The sequence below is a fragment of the Symphodus melops genome (assembly GCF_947650265.1).
Source record: "Symphodus melops genome assembly, chromosome: 2".
NCBI classification, from domain to species: domain Eukaryota; kingdom Metazoa; phylum Chordata; class Actinopteri; order Labriformes; family Labridae; genus Symphodus; species Symphodus melops.
In genome coordinates, this window is record NC_136692.1 from 24,738,021 (window position 1) to 24,757,267 (window position 19,247).

General features: G+C 40.7%; 1 protein-coding gene and 1 long non-coding RNA gene across 2 annotated transcripts; one reads left to right on the top strand and one right to left on the bottom strand.

Moving 5' to 3' along the window:
* The first annotated feature begins 466 nt into the window (after positions 1–466).
* Positions 467–2,446, top strand: LOC306819581. Its single transcript, XR_013778578.1, has 3 exons — positions 467–536; positions 2,005–2,062; positions 2,204–2,446. It is a non-coding gene; the product is annotated as an uncharacterized lncRNA (long non-coding RNA).
* Positions 2,447–5,410: 2,964 nt separating this feature from the next.
* inab (internexin neuronal intermediate filament protein, alpha b) lies at positions 5,411–10,147 on the bottom strand. Its single transcript, XM_079336941.1, has 3 exons — positions 9,037–10,147; positions 8,387–8,511; positions 5,411–8,195 (listed from the first exon to the last, which is right to left on the bottom strand). Exons 1-3 carry the CDS (start codon positions 10,081–10,083, stop codon positions 7,925–7,927), a joined length of 1,443 nt encoding a protein of 480 aa, XP_079193067.1. The 5' UTR covers positions 10,084–10,147; the 3' UTR covers positions 5,411–7,924.
* Between the last annotated feature and the right edge of the window lie 9,100 nt (positions 10,148–19,247).

Consider the following 19,247-nt stretch of genomic DNA (forward strand, 5'->3'; position numbering starts at 1 on the left):
ATAAACATTTTCCTTCATTCTGTCTGTCTGCATGTCTGGCTCTGCCCTCTCTGTCTCGGCTATTATTAGCACCAAGGAAAAAAACAGGGTGCTGGTTTGGTTAACAGAGAGAGAATGCTACGTCACACACAGGACCGAGCTCGCAATGATTCAGCACTTTGTACCAGGCAAGCTAACAGACTGAATGGATTACCTATTTAGCAACAACATATTTATCCTAAGTCATCAAGCTGCTTTCAAAAAATATTCCTAGTTGTTGTGTCAGAAGTGTTTAGCCTCAACCACTTTACATTAGCATGGGCCACAGTGTATTTTTGAAGATTTGAAAATCTTCACTCCAGTCTGTGTCAGATTTTGTCCACATAGTATTGGCTGCCTGGCCTTTCTTTATGTTTATTTGCTCCTCTTCAGACCTCTTGTCTGTCTGTCTGAACATGAGCCAACTCTGTCTCAATTCCCCAAGGCAGCTAAAGCTCAGCAGGATGCTAGCAACAGACTCCAAGGCAACGGCAGCAGAGTTAACGCTTTGCTGACAGGTACAAAGAATAAAATATTCATTACCATCTGTCATTGGGTAAAATGTTGAAATTATGCCAACAATTTATTGAAAAAAGTCTGCCTGTCTGTATGTCTTCAATTATACTTGGGGAATTAGCTCATTGAATATCCAATTCATCTGTTTTAAGTGAGGTATTTAGCCTAAGTAGATCAGGATAAGACAACTTAGCTAGTAATTGTTACATATCGTATCTTTGTAACATCAATATAACTGGTTTGATTTTTATTAGCTTTACTATATTATTATTTGCCAGGAGCAACTGACAATAGCTGTGATTCAATTCCGGGGCTACATCCTTCAAAGGTACTGTTTGAAGAATTATATTTATTATATTATATTTTCAAGGTTAACTTTTGGGCTTTCCATGCCCCCATTTAGAGATAGAACATTTATATAGTACAATATTGGTGACAGAAAAAGGGGAAAGAAGCAACAGGATGGACCCGAGCCCAGGCAACCCACCCGCTCAAGCGGTGTATACCACTACCGCTAACAGCACCCCACATTTGAAGAAGGATTGCCTCAAAGTTGTGTTTTTTTCTGATGAGTTTACCAGTAGGCAATATACATTAGCTATATAAAAACTTTTTGTCATGGTTTGGTTTCGTTTAGGTTGTATTTCAGAGTTTTGAATTTGGTTGTATTTATTCCCTCGTGTTTTTCCGTGTTATCGTGTTTCCCTGCCTCTCTGGTTTCCCTCCTGTGTTGATTGTTTCATAGTCTTGTGTTTATTTTAGTCTTCAGTGTGTTTCCCTGTATTCTCCTATGTTACCTGTCAGTTTAATTCCTGTGTTGTGTTTTAAGTCTAGTCTTTAGTGTTTCCTGTTTTATTTTATATATCTGGTTTTGGTGGTGTTGTCAGTGTTGGGTTTTACTTTGTACTTGTCCTCATGTGTTCCTGTCTTGTGTTCTTTGTTCCTTGTGTTTCCTGCCTTTGTGATTACCCTGATTGTCCTCACCTGTCTTGTTAGTCTCACATGCGTCTGATTACCCTATGTCTATTTAGTCTGTGTTTTTCCTCAGTCCCCTGTCGGATGGTTGTCTTTTGTCTTTTGTATGTCGTCGTGGCCTGTCGTTTTCTTCTCCCTGTCTCCCTGGATTTTCCTCATGGTTTTTGGATTTTGGTTTTTATTGTGTTTTTTTTGTCACTCGTGTTTCGAGACGTTTTGGATTTAGTTTTGTTTTGCCTTTTGTTAAATAAATTTTAGTTTCTGCAATTGGGTCCTCCTCCCTGTTTTTCACCCACAAATCGTGACACTATTAAACCACAGATGTTGAGTTTTGTATGTTTTTTTTTTTTTTTGTCTGACGCTAAATGTTTCTCATATACCATTGTTTTTGCTAAGCTTGGTGTGAGAGAGATTGGTTAAGTCTTTACATCTTTCTGATCTCTTTGATATCTGTTAATGAGACATTTGTCTTGGTTCACATTTTTATGTCTGCAGAGCTGAGACTCAGTCAGGGGAAGACGAATGGCTTTGATCCAGAGATGTTGACAAACGGGTGAAATTTACAGCCCCCGTCCCCTTGCTCTGCAGCCTGGTTCTCATTTCTACCACCACCAGAGCCCCACACTGACAATTATTACCAGAAAGAACATAAAACATGCTCCCCCCTTAACACAGTCTCTTTTCATCCCTCCAGATAGCAATGGGAAGGACATGAAGAGGAAAGATTGCCACAATGAGTGAGGAGTGTAGGCTACACCCACAGAGGATATTTATTCACCCCTCAAACTACTCTGATCATCCATTCACCACTGACTGTCTATCCAAACATTGCTGTAATGGCCAGGGGCTTATTTTTCCTTTCCCCCAAAGGAAGACCCCAACATTTGAAGAACAGCACATTCCTTAAATGAGTGACCTGGGCCTTGATCCACCTCAACAACAGAAGGAGTCAGTTCTTTATTTGATTCAGGAATTTTTCATTTGTGACCCTGTTAACAGTTCTACACGCTTTAAGTAAACAACACATTTGTATTTGTCTCAAACTAAAGTCCACTGAAATGACGTTTTAAATATTGTTTGAAAGCTATTTAGAAATGGTAAAATCGATCATTTCTAGTAAAAACAAGTCCTTTTCATTTGACTCTTGAGATCTTGACTTTAACTGTATAACTGTGAATGTACCTATCTATTATAACAAACATATTAACATATTTAACTTATCTTATTAGTGTGGGCAATAACAACATGGCACATCATTGTATGGCCTATCACAGTAACCGGTATATTGTTTTGCTTCCTGGGCCACCACTAAATGATCCCGTCAACACAAGAGAAGAAGCTTTGTTTTGTCGAGATAAGAGCAATTCTAATCTATCACTAAAATGGGAAAATCAAATTTGTTATCTTGAGATGATGAGTGAATAATTTGATCTCAAGAAAACAGCTGGAAATTACTTGTGGAGTTAATAAAATGTGTGCATGTCCGCTCCGAACTTCCATACATCATGGAAAATATAAAGCAAATTATTACTTTTATCATGATACTCAAGACCAATTTTTAATTAACCACCAGATATGTTTAGGCTAATGCCATTTGTCAAGATTTCCCATTTAGCTGGATTTCATTTTCCACTCAAAGTAACCTTTTTATAGCTTCAACAAATTAATTTAAGAAGTCCCTGCCTCGTATATTTGTGATGCTGTCACACAAAGTGGCTTTAGAACAGAATTACATTCTTAAAAAAGGTAAAAGGAGTAACTGGATATCAATAATATAAGAAGTGAAAAATGTACAAAGAACAATGGATATTGCTATGAACTGTTTCTGCTTATTTTGTCTATAGCTCTTTATTAAAGCATTAAACATAGTGATTACACATCACTGCAAGTGTTTACAGTCAAGAGAGTGCAGTAATTGTAAAATGACACACTTGAGAAATCAGCCAACTTCAACCAAGGCTGATTGCACTGGGACTGAAGGCGATGCAAATTTTAATGGCTCTTAGCCACCCTTAAATTTCGAATTAATAACACAGTTTCCTATAGGAGGCAATATTTTATACGTGGTAACAGTCAGCAGTATTTTTCATGTTCAATAGCCTCGTAACAGTTTTCTGTTATTTCATGGCTATGAAGGAGCAAAGTGAGGGGGGGGGGGGCTAAGGTGGAACTTTATATAGAAAGTTGAAGCACTCTTCAAGTTTGAGCAGCACAAGGGTGGGCTGTTGTATAACAGGGCTTTTACGGTGGCATAGCTCCCACCACACCTTCTACTCAGCAGCATTGCAGGGGTATAAATCTTTGAAGAACTGCAACCTGCGTCACACACGCACACACCCACTACCGAGGATGTTCCACCCAGTTGGTGGGCAGGGGAGAGACGGGCTAATCAGAGACAACCCAGGAGGTCCGAGGTCCCAAGGTCTAGGACTGTGTGTGTCCGGAAGTGCTTGTGTAAGTGTGTGGAGCTGTAGCGGGGGTACAAAGATCAGCGTATAGTCCAGCAGCAGGTAATCCATCATATCTTGTTCATTCACATCTGCACTGTGCCCCTGAGGGGCAAAAGATTCACAGAGAAAAAGGTCAAGGTGACATTGCTTTCCTCCTGTCTGTCTTAGTCCAAAGCAATACTTAAACATATAAATCAAAATAAAAAACACATTTTCCCCTGGCCTGATCACATGCTTGAAGAATGTTTACATTATATTAATAAGGCTCTTAACATTGAACCCCAGAGGGTATATAGAGTTTTCTGTTGCTCAAGTCAAACCAGCAGCACCACAGTGTAGAAATATTCAGTCATAAGTTAAAGCCATATACAATATAAATAAATGTACCGAAAAGTACTTATTATGCAGAATGCCTGATTTCAGAATAATGATGTGTTACACTGTTTTACTGTAACAGGTTGGTACATACGTTTTTCACCTTTATTTAGCAGCCAGTAAAGTCTTATTTAAATGACTTAAACTGCAGGGGAGCTCAATAAAGTCTTATTCTCATTTATAACATAACCTCAAAGTTAATTTGTTGATTTTATTATTTTTTTTATTTTATTTTGTAATATTGTATCATTTCTGTAATATTGTAATGTTTTTTGTATTTTTGTGGGCATGTCTAAACAGCATAATACTTGCATACGTACATGTATGCAACTCCGGTGCAATATCATATCATATTCATAAACACATGTATGTGTTTTTAACCTGTGCAACAGTATACAAATACACACATACTGACGTATATGATAAATGTGTACAATAGGGCTTTGTGCAATTACACCAGGCCTTTACATTAAAGGGCATCAAGGGAAATGTGCAATTACACCAAGACTTCACAAAGATGTGCAATACACCAACACTTAAGTTCTAAACCCCAGTCTCTTTAGCACCTTATATACTTGTGTGGCAAAATCGCATAGTTACCTGTTGTAATGTTTTGTGAGTGTCTTTGTTAACTTCTGAAAAGTTTTCATTGTCGTTTGCTTTCTGCTTGTTGGTGTGCTGCCTGTGTTTTGTACTTCTATGTAATTTTGGTTGGTAATTAGCCTATGGCTATAATCTTATTTGTGTTTCATTCATTCACTGCCCTAATTTAAATGAAAGTAATACATTCTAGAGAGAACCGGTATATCAATACCTCCAGAAATTATTAATTCAAGGTATTTAAGTAGTTTTATTTTGTAATACTTTAGACTCCTACGGCGCCACTGCTAAGTAATTAGGGGACTATTGTAAGTCTATGACTTAAGAAAATGGACTTTATTATCCTCTGTACTGTTAGCAGTGACTTTCAGTTTAACATGCGCAGTGAAGACGTTTTGGACACTACATCCCCCAATAGGCTATTCTTTCCTCGAAAGTAAGTGTTGCATTAAAAATAAAGACAATGAAGTCATGTGAAACCTCGATAATGTCAAGTCTTTATTGATATGGTGTCATACAGCAATTCATGAGCAGTAATAGCAGTAAAGATAATATCATGTCATCTACATTCAATCCCCTAAGCATTTGTAATCATAGCAGCTATAAGAAAGGCTAACAGAGAAAGAATCACGACTAAGCACCCCACTGGATAGAATCATACACATCACACACATGGCCAGATAAAAGCTGCTGGTGTTTTAAGGCATTTCACATCCGACAGTATTTGCTCTATGGCTAAATCTTGATGGTTGGTTTTGGATTGGTGGCGTACTGTATTGTCATAGTTTTCTTACAGTAGGTGGTGTTGCGCATGCACTTAGAAATGTTTGGCAGTGCTGTAGAAGTAGTAGTGACATTATTCTTTAGACACCAATTTAAATATTTTGCTTAAAGTGTAAAGATAAAGGCTTGACATTTGCAACCACCAACCATTCATCCATTGTTATAGCTGTATACTATAAAAATGCTGCTTTTATTTGTAGGTTCTTGTACATCTGAGTTTTTCTCCGCTTCACACTTGAAATCAGTTATCCATTACACAAAACGACCAACTTTCAGATTTGCTGCCTCCTCAATAATTCCAGGTATGATAGGCCACAGTGTAGAGACACACATACTACAGTACTAAGATACTTATCTCAAATCTCAAGTTAAATAGCATGAACTCAATCCAGAACAGTCTGCGTTACAATCAGTATTTTTTTTGTTTTCAGTGTGAATGCAGTTTGTCAGGGCGAGGATCGCCTCGAGAAGCAGCAAGAGAAGAAGAAAGCTTTGTTAAAGTTGGCAGTGCACAAGCAGAAAAAAGCTACAAGTCTCTGTTTTATACTGAAGGATATCTAAGTAGTGAGGTTGTACTACAACAATCGTTTAATCCAGTCATGGCCTCGGTTACAAAGAGAGGTTGAGTGGTTTCAAACACATCTGGGTGTGGCAGCTTCCGACTGACTTTGTGATGTACGTTGAGGGGGGATGACATTGGTTTTTCACTGGCGGAGTGATATGGTATGGATTCTGGGGCTCAAATGAGTGTCAAGCATCATCTATGGCACATGGGAAATGTTTTATACGCAAACACGGACCAAAAACCAAATGGCTCATACAGACTCTTGTAAATTTGTGCTGAAGCTTAGTTTACAACACAGCCTCCGTTTTACTGTTTCTCATCAAGAGAAATGCACTTCCTATTTCTTTAATGAGATGATTTTCTAACCTTACAGTATCTTTGTCAACTTTTTCCCTCTATCCTTCATTGTGCTTACTGCTGAGTTATCACCAAATTAGGTATTTCCATTCCTGTGTAAGTGCTGTAAAGAGGATCTTTCCCTCATATGTTCAAAGCAGAGAGCTACAGCTTCCCTACTTCACAACCTTAAGTACAAGTTTAAACAGCAGTCTCAAATCTATCTGACAGACTAACAAGTACGACTATTACGTTTTTAAATAAGCACAGTGTGAACGATGATGCTCAGCATGGTAAATGGTGAATAAAGACGACTTGAGTCGACTCCATGACACCCAACAAACAACAAAATCGTGTTGAATGAGCGATGGATGGATTCCATGCAAGCATGACATCTACATACACCATGCATATTACACTCATTAATACATGTGTTGTCTTGTTTGTTTCAAGTCTCACCTGAATCGTTACGTCAGTGGGAAAGTTGTAAAGGAATTTAATGCATGAGCGGTTTTTTTTGTTATCCACTTCCAATCGGTCATGCAGGGCTGACTGGGTCGAGGCCAAACCACAGATCAGAAAAATTGTGCAAGAAGAAGTAATCACCTCCGTTATTAGAGAGTATGCTTGAACGAATGCCTCTTTTGTAAAGTGGTGTTTACTTTGGCTGGTGTCCTACAATTGTAGACTGTGCTTCCTTACCTAACTGTCATTATGTCAGGAATCATTTCAGCCTTGCCAATAGCAGCTGATGTGTTTTGAGTCTTATGTCCTTGAAATGCGCAGACATGCTTCCACTGGAATGTGTTGAGATGCTCTCACAGCTTGTGATGGTGGTGAAGGATCAGAGATATCCTCTAATGTGTTTAAGTATCACTTATTGATCTTATATCAGTCCAAAGTGTGAAAAAACAGCTGAATATTATATATTTCACTTCTGGAAGAAATGCTACCTTAGTGCTTGCTATTGTCAGCTGTTGAATGTGACGGAGAAAGAGAGAGAACAGATGTTGTATTGAGTGATGGCTACAGTAGAGTTATAATGGATTTCCTTCTGGGGACACATGTGGGGAACAATGGGGAAAGAGAAACTTATTCAAAACAAACATCTGGATCTTAAACTTTTAACACTTGAGGTATTAAGCACACAAAGATCAGATAGAAATAAGATATCATCTTAGATCACTGCAAGTGTTTCAAGTAAAGGCCCAAGGTTTGCTTTAAAATAGGAGAAGAAGAAGAAAGGAATGGATGGTGGTGCTAAGGAAAGCTTTCGCGTTTGAAAACAGGCTTACAGTAAAGGCTTTTAGTTTTTCTGATTGGTTGGGATGTCGCTGGGGTCTTGTTGCTTCTCCATCTTCTTGGTGGTGGTCACTGTCTCCTCATAAACTTCACGTTGGGAGACCTTGGCTCCAGCCTTACTCTGCTGCTGCTCTTCATCCTTCTTGGAGCCCTTACCAGAGCTGGAGTAGATACGGGTCTGATAGTTGTAGCTTTGCCCCATACCTGCGCTCATGGAAGTGCCGGGATAGCCGATCCCTGTCCCTATGCGGGTCTCCTCTCCTTCCAGCAGTTTCCTGCAGAGAGGATGATGATGGGATGAGTTTAGACAGGATACATAATACAGGAATGGAAATTTGAAAATGCAACTTCTTCTTCTTCACCTTTGTGTTTTTAATTTATCTTTTTTTTTTTTTTTTTTTAACTTTCTTTTTACATAAGCATATCATAATTGAATATGAGAGTAGTTCTGAAGGAAAGAGTCTACCTGTATGCTGCGATTTCAATATCCAGAGCCATCTTAACATTCAGCAGATCCTGGTACTCCCTGAGGTGACGAGCCATCTCGCTCTTAGTAGTCCTCAGCTCGTTTTCCAGCTCTACCATGCTGTCCTAAAGGAAGGAAAATCACAAAAGAAAAAGTGAAAGAGATTTAACTAGAAGTTAGTCAAAAATAGTCTTTGACCCAATTGTTGCAGGACAGTTATCTCAGCGTCCAAACAAAGAACTCTGTCAGGCCTTTTTATTTATAAAGCTGCAGTCTTTTACCAACAAAAAAAAAATTCTGTTTTATTTTTTTCAGAAATGATATTCTCCATTAGATGTGCTGGATCTAACACGGCAGTGATGTGAAATGACTCATTAAGAGCGTTTACACCAAGTGGGCGTTGTCAGATGCAGCTGCTGAGCGTGCGCTCCCAAGGGAGAGAGTTTCAGCACCATGGACAGAGCCCCACCGACAGCAGCTGCTCCTGATATTATTCTTACGTTGACTTTCACTGCTTGAAAGAAAAAAACAAAAGCTATACAGTTTACGTATATAAATGCCAATAAAATGTATTTGAACTGAAAACACATTTTGCGCTCACGTTTTTATTATCCTATTGTAAGTGTTAGACCTGACGTTAATGTGATTACCTGGTAGTTTCCAATCTCCACACTGTGCCTGTCCTCCATCTCATGCAGCTGCTTTTCCAGAGACTCATTGGTTCCCCTCAGGCTCTCTATCTCGATGGTCTTGGACTGCAGCTGCCTCCTGAACTCGTTCATCTCCTCCCTGCTGGCTCGGATTGCCTCGTTACTCCGAGTGGCCTGCTCGGACAGGTCGGCGAACTTGGTCTTGTACCACTCCTCTGCAGACTGCAGGTTCTTGGAAGCCATGGACTCGTACTGGCCACGGATCTCCTTAAGGGCGGAGGTGAGGTCCGGTTTGGACACCTCCATCTCCACAGATACCTGGGCGGCCTGGATCATTTCCATCAGCTCAGCAACCTCCTCCTCGTGCACCTTCCTGAGGAAGTTGATCTCGTCCAGCAGGGATTCCACCTTCTTCTCCAGGTCCAGGCGTACCATGGTGGCATCATCCACGTCTTTCTTAAACGCCTTAAGGGTAGCCTCTGCCTCCTCGCGAGCATGGAACTCGTCTTCGTACTTTCCCCTGAGCTTCTGCAGGTCTTCATCTATACCGTCCCTCTCGATCAGGAGCTGAGACTTCTCTGCATTCACCTCATCCAGCTGGGAGCGCAGTTCACGGATCTCCTGCTGGTAGAGCTCGGCCAGTCGGGACGGTTCGGTCTGCCGCTGGCGCAGCGCGGTCAGCTCCGTCTCCAGCACTTTGTTATGCTGCTCCAAGTTGCGCACTTTCTCGATAAACATTGCAAAGCGGTCATTGAGACCCTGCATTTGCTCCTTTTCATTGGTGCGAACTATTTTGAACTCGTTGTTAAGGGCGGTGCTCTGGGTCAGGTCGTAGCTCTCCAGCGGCATGGACGAGAAGGAGCGGCCCGACTTTCTGCTGTGCAAGCCCATGGAGGTCACATTGCTCCGGGAAGCAGAGAAGGAGCGGGAACCTCCCCTGGAGGAGCCGCTCATCGGAGTCCGGGATGGAGAGGATGCATAACGGGGAGAATCCCCGAAAATCTTCCGGTAGGAAGAGGAGGTGAAAACATCAGATCCGTAGTTCATGTTGGCTGGTACAGTAAATGGAGACAGAACAGCGCAGTGGGCGCGCCTCCTTTATATATGGAGGGGGAGCGACCCAATCACTAATTAATGCTGGCAGCATCCGGACACGTCAGGTATAGCCCCATCTAGACTATAGGCTATACGAATTAAAAAAAAAAAGACTATTATGCTTTATGTGAGCTCAGAAAAAAATTAAAGTGTGCTATAGGCTGAGATTAGTTCGGATGCACAATTGTGGCTCTTCTTTGTGTGGAGCAGAGCTCATACGTTGCGATCAGCGTCCTAACACCTGTTCAGAGATTTTTAGACAATTACTTTCAGAAGCTACCTTTATGTAAGTGTTCTCTAGACTTTTCATCGTTGTGTTTGCTGAGAAAAGTAATGAAAAACGACATACTCATGACTTAAATCATAAATCACTCTAAAAGTACACCATGGCTTTGATTGAGCAGAACAATGACGGTGCACTTTACTTTAAAAACTTTTTCTTCACAATTTTGCATCGTCGCAACTGGTTGCAGGCACCTAACATTATTGTTCTCTCAATAATTGTAGTCAGTGACTTTCAACCAAATGTCTTCTAAATCCTTGTTCCCCCCTATGACAGAGCTTCAAACTTTCAGATCTGCACCTACATTTCTTCAAAATTAAGATTTTGCATAGACGAAGAACTTGTTAATTCAAGTGTAAGAGATATAAGAAGCTTGAACATTGTGTTTACATTTGAACAGGAGGTAAAGGTCAAATGTCTTTTTTTTAACGTTGAAAAAATAAAGACGTTCATATGCTTACATTCAAGTTACTCTTTACATTCACCATTTAATCATTTGTTTGGTGTTCATCCAGTTGTGTTTAAGGCTCATTGGACACAGTGTCACGCTCACAGGCCTTTGCTGCCCTCTGTTGACAATTTTCAGAACACAGCAAACATATGTTTCTGAAGTATACATGGTCACTTGATACTGAGTTGTAAAATATGTCAAGTGAGGATTAATGAATCGGAACTGATGGAACTGATAGATGTCTTGTCAGTTAACCACATGCAGGAGATGAAAGCTATCCTTATAATGCATAAGCCCTGTGTGTACATGGGATCATTGGGGCTTTTCTTGCTTGCTTCAGATCCCAAATGTATATGCTGATCTGGTAAATGGACTTGAGCTTGAATAGCACTTTTCTAATCTTCTGGCTACTCAGAGTGCCTTTACACCGCATGTCACACCTACATGTCATCAGCCATCCACACACTGAGGGCAGAGACTGCGATGTAAAGTGTCCTTCTTATTAGCTGATTCCATTCCCAATGGGAGCTTGTGGTTAAGTATCGTGCCCAAGGACACATCAGACATGTTGCTGCAGGATCTGGGAGTGGAACCTTGACCTTCCATTTGAGAGACAACAACTGAGCCACAGCCTCAGATGGCACAAATGATGATATCAGGCGGAGTGATGAGTTTGTTATATTAGTTATAGTGGTTAGGGTTAGGGTTAGAGTTGGGGGGGGGACAAAGGTGGATATGGGAAACTATTTCATTTCATTTATTTGTTCCTAACGAGGAAAAACACACAATTTACACAGAAAATGATTTACAATGCATCACAATCCTCTTTGTAAGGAAGCAGAATATATTTTATTTTGCCTGCTACTCACTCAAAGAAAAAACAAGAGTTAGTATATGTATATAATGCATAATAAGTTAGTCTAGTTGGACAAATTAGAGGGCACTGATGGAATCATTTTGCTTATCTATATACTTCAGGAAGAAGAGTGGCAGGCTGAGGTCTCAGTCAGACCTGCTGCCGTGAACACACCGGTGGAAGGGGTATGCTTTTTCACAGTATTTATTGATTAGACACTGTTGGTGCAGCAGCTATATGGTACAGACATCTTTCCATATGACCCGGTTGAAGATCGTGGGTCAAGGCCAACAACGATCTGTTCTCTGCCAAAGTGGACCTGCCTGATATTCTGTGCATGGGGGAGGAGAACCACACTGCGGCTGCTCTACAGTATGGGAGGGTGTCGAAAGATCGTGAAAAACAATTGGAGAAAATGTTACTCCATGTGTACTATATGCGTTGTACGAAGGTATCATAGAATCTGTCATATGAAATGTATCTGAAATGTCTTAGAATACTACATGCACAGCATATTGGGTGTTTTCCATCATTTTACACACTTTATTCTGTTTGTACATGTGGGAAGAGTCACCCAGGCTCTTTCTCACTGGACTCCATCTCCTTCTCAGCCTTGGGAGATGGTAAATAGTCATGTAGTCTCTTTTCTCACACTAGGGGATAGATTGTGCCTTGCCAGGTGGGCAGTGGCTCTATGTGGCATGATGGGGAAGTGCTCTGTGTAGTGTGATGGAAATGTATAAGTTTTCATGTTTTCCTTTTCTCGGGGCCTCTTTCTCTCCTCACCGTGTGAGAGACGGGTCTTCGAATGCTTATTTTGCCTTCGAATGAATGTTCATTGAGACCAGATCGATCTTGGGGTTCTTTTCTGAATAGATCTTCTCACTCTTTATTTTTACTCTTTGGTAATGGGAAAAATTCCACAACAATTTGGCGTTGTCGGCAGGATCCAGCGAGCTGCTACACGAGGGAAACGGGGAACGGTTTTTGGCCAGAATGAGGAAAGAAAAAACTCAGTCCACCTGTTTGAACAGGGGAGCCAGGATCTCGTTTCCTGCGTCTACAGCTGCCTGGATCCAACAGACTTGATCCGAGAGAATACTGGGTGAGATACTATTCAAATTATAATTCCAGACTCTCTGGGAAAGGGACTGATGGGTGTTCTTAAAATTTCAGCACTATAAAAACGAGAAATCGGGAATTTTTCCATGGAGACTCAGTGACTCAGTGTTTCGGCACGATAAAATTAGGAAATCCAGCAAGAGATGTCTTGACTGTTAAAATGGGGTCCGGATCCAGTAAGGGTCTGTCCTTTTCCCCGACAGTCCAGTGTGTAATATTATGAAAAAAAAGAAAAAACAGGAAAAAAAAAAAACAAATACTGTGAAAAATGTTCGAATTTCTGAATGAATGAATGAATATATATAGATTTCCAGAGGGAGGTTCGTTGAGCTTACATCAGTTAAAATAATAAATAAAATATAAATAATAAGTACAGTATAAATACATTTAAAAAAGGTAAAGATGAAAGTTAAGAAAGATTTGGAAAGATATGGGAGTCATAGCAAAAGCATGAGAATGTGGAAGACTGCAGCGAGACTCTCGCTGCAAAAGAGAGAGGAAAAGGTCATGTAAAAGATTGGCAGAGGGACGAGTTTAAGGTGGGGATGTAACTGGAAGAAAAAAAAAGTTCAGCCCACCTCCATATAGGTCTAGTGATACCTCACGCCTGTCTCCTTATGCCCCATTGCAGGCACCATTGCAGGCCCTCAGGGTGACGGACTTGGACCTGGACTCCTACCCTCCCATGCCGCCGTCCCTGCCACCACTGGAACCAGACCAGCCGGAACCAGACGACCAGCCTCCTCCCCATGGTCAACAGGGCCCAGCTAACAGTTCTTCAACATCGCAACGTTATGACTGCCCTAACATTGCCAGCTCCAGACCAAAGAGCAAAGCATCCAGATTGGAATAACACAGACACTGGAATACAAAGCTGCTGTTGCAACTCTGACCCGAGACCTGAGAGACAGATTCTTCAGAAACACTGATACCAGCGCTATCAGGAGTGTTATGCAGCCCCTCAGAGAAGCAAGCTGCTGATTTCCTGCATTGCCTGACGGAAGCCTTTAACCGTCACTCAGGCCTCCTCTGCAACCACATTATGGATTATCTGAAGTTATGGGGCAGATATGCATGCTGTACATAAGGTGGTGTCATGGTGCAAGGTATGGAGAGCTCCAAAGACATGTTTTACACGCTCAGGACGTGGTGAATGAGCGAGAAGGGAGCAGAAAGACAAGAGAGACACTCTTGCATAAGGCTACGCTCACCATGGACAGTGGATCTGCCATTTCCAGGGCCTTTCCCAAAAACACGGATGCAAAGGGGGCAGAGCCCTTGACTGACATTCTGACGTGTGCTATTTCTGCCGGCAACCTGGCCATTGAAGGGACGATTGCCTGCAGCGAGGAAGAGCTGAAGGAGGAGCCACTGGCGGGGACGGACGGGAGGTTAGGACTCCGGGTACGGACGTCAACCCGGTTGCTGAGGGTCCTGTCCAGGGGCGTGAGATACCACACACACACACACACACACACTGCTACACTCTGTTGAAACGGCGCCTGCTTCTACTGATTCACATAGGTTACACACACAGGAGGCATTAACACACTTAGAGTTACAAACACAACCCCTGCCAGGAACTTGTGTTTATTTACTTATTTTCAGGAACTTTTGTTTATTTACTTTTTTTGGGGTAATTATGATATTTTGATTCCGCATTTCAAAACCTACCTGTGTTTACGATAGAAATTTTGGGTAAACTTGTGAAATTTATGGTTGATTTTGAGGCTACTCATTCTGTGATCACAGATTTCAGATTTATTTTGTCTACCCCAATTACATATAGTGGCAGATAGATCTATTCTATATCTGCCTCTGGGGAAACCATTAGAGAAAGGGTTTCTAATCTAAAGATTTTCAGCTACGTCATTCATTTCTGGTTTTTCATCATGGACCTAATGATGATGATCCTGACACGTGTTACAACTGTACAATGGGCCCCATTTGAACTGAAATATATCTATGAGTTGAGACTACAGTTAGGACAGTTGACCCAGAAACTTCTTAAAATGACAAAAGAAAAGTTGCTCCTGACTCAGACTTCAAGCGACTTACTGACTTACACTGTACCTCTCATGCGTCTTTGACCATGTTTATGAAAAACAATGGTACAAACAATCCTCTGACAGACTGACTCCAGAAACATTGTTTTGGAGCTCCCACGTGGCTGCTATCTGTGTGTCCTTGATGGAGCCTCAGGAAGAGTTGTTTAGAGTTTACAGTTTCTCTCTGCATGTTTCTTCCTGAAGCTGAGCGCTCCTTCGAGCAATTGTTTATAGTTTAGCTAATTGTTATTATTTAATGTTTATTTTGTAGAGAGAGAGAGAGAGAGAGAGAGAGAGAGAGAGAGAGAGAGAGAGAGAGCGAGAGAGAGCACAGTCTACTGAATTAAATTCCCTGGGTGTTAAACATGCCTGGCCAATAAAATTGATTCTGATTAAAACAAGCCCTGTCTCAGTCGCCACCTCCTGTTGTTCAAACTGTGGATGAAAAGGGAGGAGTTCTTTATTGTATAAATGCATGGTGATAAACTCCGTTCGGTGGCCTACTTTTCATCCAAACTTGACTCTGTGGAACTTCCTGGGTTTCTTAGAGCTGTATAGCAGCAGCTGAAGAAGCTGTTTTGGCTGCACTTGACATTGTTGGCTCTGTCCTTGTTTCTCGTAATGTTTACATTATTTTGCTTGATCAAAAAGCATGAGACTTGTCTGTTGCCAGGTGATTGCGCTATTCCACCATCTTGCTTGGCCTCCCCAATTTCACTGTCAGGTCTGCACACCTTGTGCTGACCTCTCTTACCGACCACTGATTAACCCTGACCTAATCCCGTTCGTTGATGGTTTCTCCTCCTGCTCTGACATTGGACTGAATAGGGTAGAATACGCTGTCTGCTCTATACACTAACTCCGTTATCCCTTCGGAGTAGTTCATGACTTTGGAGCACTATGAAAACGTCGCCCATTCTCCCTTGGGATCAATAAAGTATCTATCTATCTATCTATCTATCTATCTATCTATCTATCTATCTATCTATCTATCTGTCTGTTTTTAACACTGTTGTATTCCAATACATCTAAAATGGAAAAAGCAGCAGAACTTGTCAAACTTGAAGAAAGTGATTCACTTTCTGTGACCTCTGATGATGCTGACAGCTTCATCTCTGACACTCTGGATCCAACCTTTGCAGACCGTAAATCCAACACCGAGAAAACCATAAGCAGCCAGCCATCAAGCTCTGGCTCTCTGAATTAAAGGTGGTCTCAAAACCAGCCAGTACCTCATCTTCGGCAGAATCCTTAAAACCACGGGAGGATACTGAAGCAGCAGAAGTGGAAGTCCCCCCACTTTTTTAGGAACTGAAAAAAGCTTATATCATACAATCAAGGGATTCTTTGACAGCCTCACTGAAGGGCAAAGAAACAGAGGTGTATTGAACCGTGATGTAAAGGAGAAACTGACCAACATGCATGCAGATGTGCTGAGACTCTCAGTAGAGACAGTTTTTTCATATTTGACTACAAGTCCAACCTCTCTCAAGGAATGGGGACAAGAAAACGATCGGAAGGAGTTGCTCTTTAGTCCAAGAGGGGCCACTCAAATGGACAATGAAGAAATCAAACAGAGGTTGAAAGACTCCTTTAGTGAGGTGTTCTGTGAAGTGGTCGGTGCTGACGCCTCGATCAGTTTTACTCCCGCATTTGCAACGGCCATCCTAAATGTGTTCACAGAGGAAGACAACTTCATTGTCTCAAAGGCTATGAATGATTCAAAACAGTCCTCTGTTATTCGGGTTCCTGTTCTTCAAACCAAAGGAAAATAAAGTGCACCCAGCCATGTCTGATGAACAAGTCAGAGTCACCAAGTCAAATAGGTTTGCCTCATTCTTAAGGAAACTGAGGAAGAATCAATCAATTTCTGATGAAGTTGACCATGATGTCAGCTCATCTTCTTGGAATTCCTTGACGTGCACCAAAGGCTCCTCGTCGTCTCAGGATCAAGTACTAACAGGTACAGATGTGGATGAGACCCAGGTGAAGAAACAGAAAGGATTCTAGGGATTATTTGGAAAGGGCAAGAAAAAGGAGAAGACAAATAATCCATGGAGATTCTTCTCTTGCTGTAGAGAAGACTCTTGCGATGTCTTGTAATAGACTGGTATAGTGATGACGTATTTTCGTAGGCCAACCCGAAAAAATGGCCCCGGTGGTTCCTACGAAAATCGCCTATGGGATTTTTGCATTGGATTTTGGATCATTGCAGAAAATAAGCTCTGTGTCAAACACACGTTTCTGATGCGTTGCTGTTTTGATCAGTGGGATAATCTTCACAGATGAACATCATTTATATGAAGTTTGAAGAGGTAATGCAGCCGAGAGAAGTAAAAAGCTAACGTTACGTCGGTTTATAATGACGTCACAACCATTATGCTTCATCGGTCTAATCATCGGATTTGACAAGCTAGTGAAACGTTAGCTTAATAAGTTGTTTATTAACCTAATATTTACAAGAGCACTGAAACGCATGACTAGAGGCTGTAAGGAGGATTAGGGAGAGAGTTCCCGGCGTGATGACGTGTAATGTCTGCAACAACCACTGTAGTTTCAGTTAGCTACTTGTTAGCAACCGCCGTTTAAAGTTCACATAAAAACATTAAAATTCACAAGTGGATTCTTAGCTAACGTACTTTTTCTCGTCTAACAAAACGTCAACATCTCTTCAGCTTGTGTTAACCACAGACCTTATTTCAGGCGTCTAAACACAAACCCATTCAAAATCCCCATTGACTTTTAGAGGTTAGAACCACGGTGCTAAAATGCTAACTCACTTCCTGGTTTTAGGACTCAAAACTACACCAGTCTATACGGTCGCTCCCCCTCTATACCTGAGCAACCTTTACTTTCCTCCCCTTCTGACTCGCCCCTGTAGCTACACCTCATATCCCCCAACCTTTCACTTTGTTATTTTATCCTTTGATTCTTTTATCAACAGTACTTGTACATCTGTGTTAAAAGCTGCACGTCTTGTTAAAAGGTACTTTAATTTAGGCCCCATCTTTCCTGATTCTACCTTTTAATCCTTTATCTCTGAGTTTACTCTGGGCACTCCAGTTCCCCTAACACTCATACATAAAAAAAAAATAAAAAATTAAATTAAACCAGAAAATGACGTGGAAAAAGTGAAAAGTTATCTTTTAAGTCGACTGTTATTTACTTATTCACTTATACGCTTTTTTCAGAGTTGAGCTATTCCACCATTCTATTTAAAAAAAACCTCAAATGAATGAAGATGTACTTGTTATGTTTATGGTCGAGGTAATGATCAAGACTAGGCTCCACACAATAAGACTCATTAGACTCAGATGGCTCACGTTTATGAAAGTATACATCAGATGAATACTGCAGGAGACATGATTGTACATCACACTTGTGGTCCAGTGTGCTGCTCAAACCAGACACTTCCAAAGGCTCTGCATATGTTCATAAAGATATTATCAGTGTTGTGCCTCATTGACCCATCTAGATAATCTATGACGTCAAGGAGCCTGGGCCCCAAAAAAATAAAAAATAATAATATACAGTATACTTAATATTAATTTGTTATAAACACTTATTCATAAAGGGCAAAGTACAGCAGAACATGAGTTCAATCTGAGTCTTATTCTTATTGGATGATTGTGTTATATTATTATTTTCTTATTGTGACTGTGTGCCAAAAGTTGCAATTCTGACATTGTTTAGCTGTACAGAAAGAATCAAAGAAAGCTTTTTCTAAGAAATCTCTTTAGGTATTCACTTTTGTACTTCACAAAATGTTTAATATCTGACTTGTTTATTGAATTCATCTTTTAAAAATATAAGTTTGATAACTGCTGTAGAAAGAAGTTATTGTTAGATCTTGTAAGAAAATTGTAATACAGGAGTGCCACCATGAGGGGGAAGACTGACACTCTGTCAGTTTTGGCCAACCTGGTCTCTTCAATCTGCGTATAAATGACACAACATTTCACTTTCAAATGATGTGCCATGCATAATTTGAAAGTGTAATATCGTGTTATTTGTACGCAGATTGACGAGACGGGGTTTGAATTAATACAGTGAGTAGGAACAGACAGTACTGAGGGACTTATAATAACAGAAGCATTGGCCAGAATATTATAGGAAAAAGAAAGTCGGTATTTATCATTTACTGAGTACTATACTTATGTTCAACAAGCCAACATCAAAACATTGCATAAACATTTATAATCTAATATGTGTCCATATTCACATTACAAAGTTATTGATGGAAGCTCTGCAAAAGAATTGTTGACCATATTTCAGGTAGTTCTTTTCTTTATTTTTTGTACTGAAATTGTTAAGGGTTTCAGAAAAATGCTTAATCTTACTTTTCTGTTTGTCTTT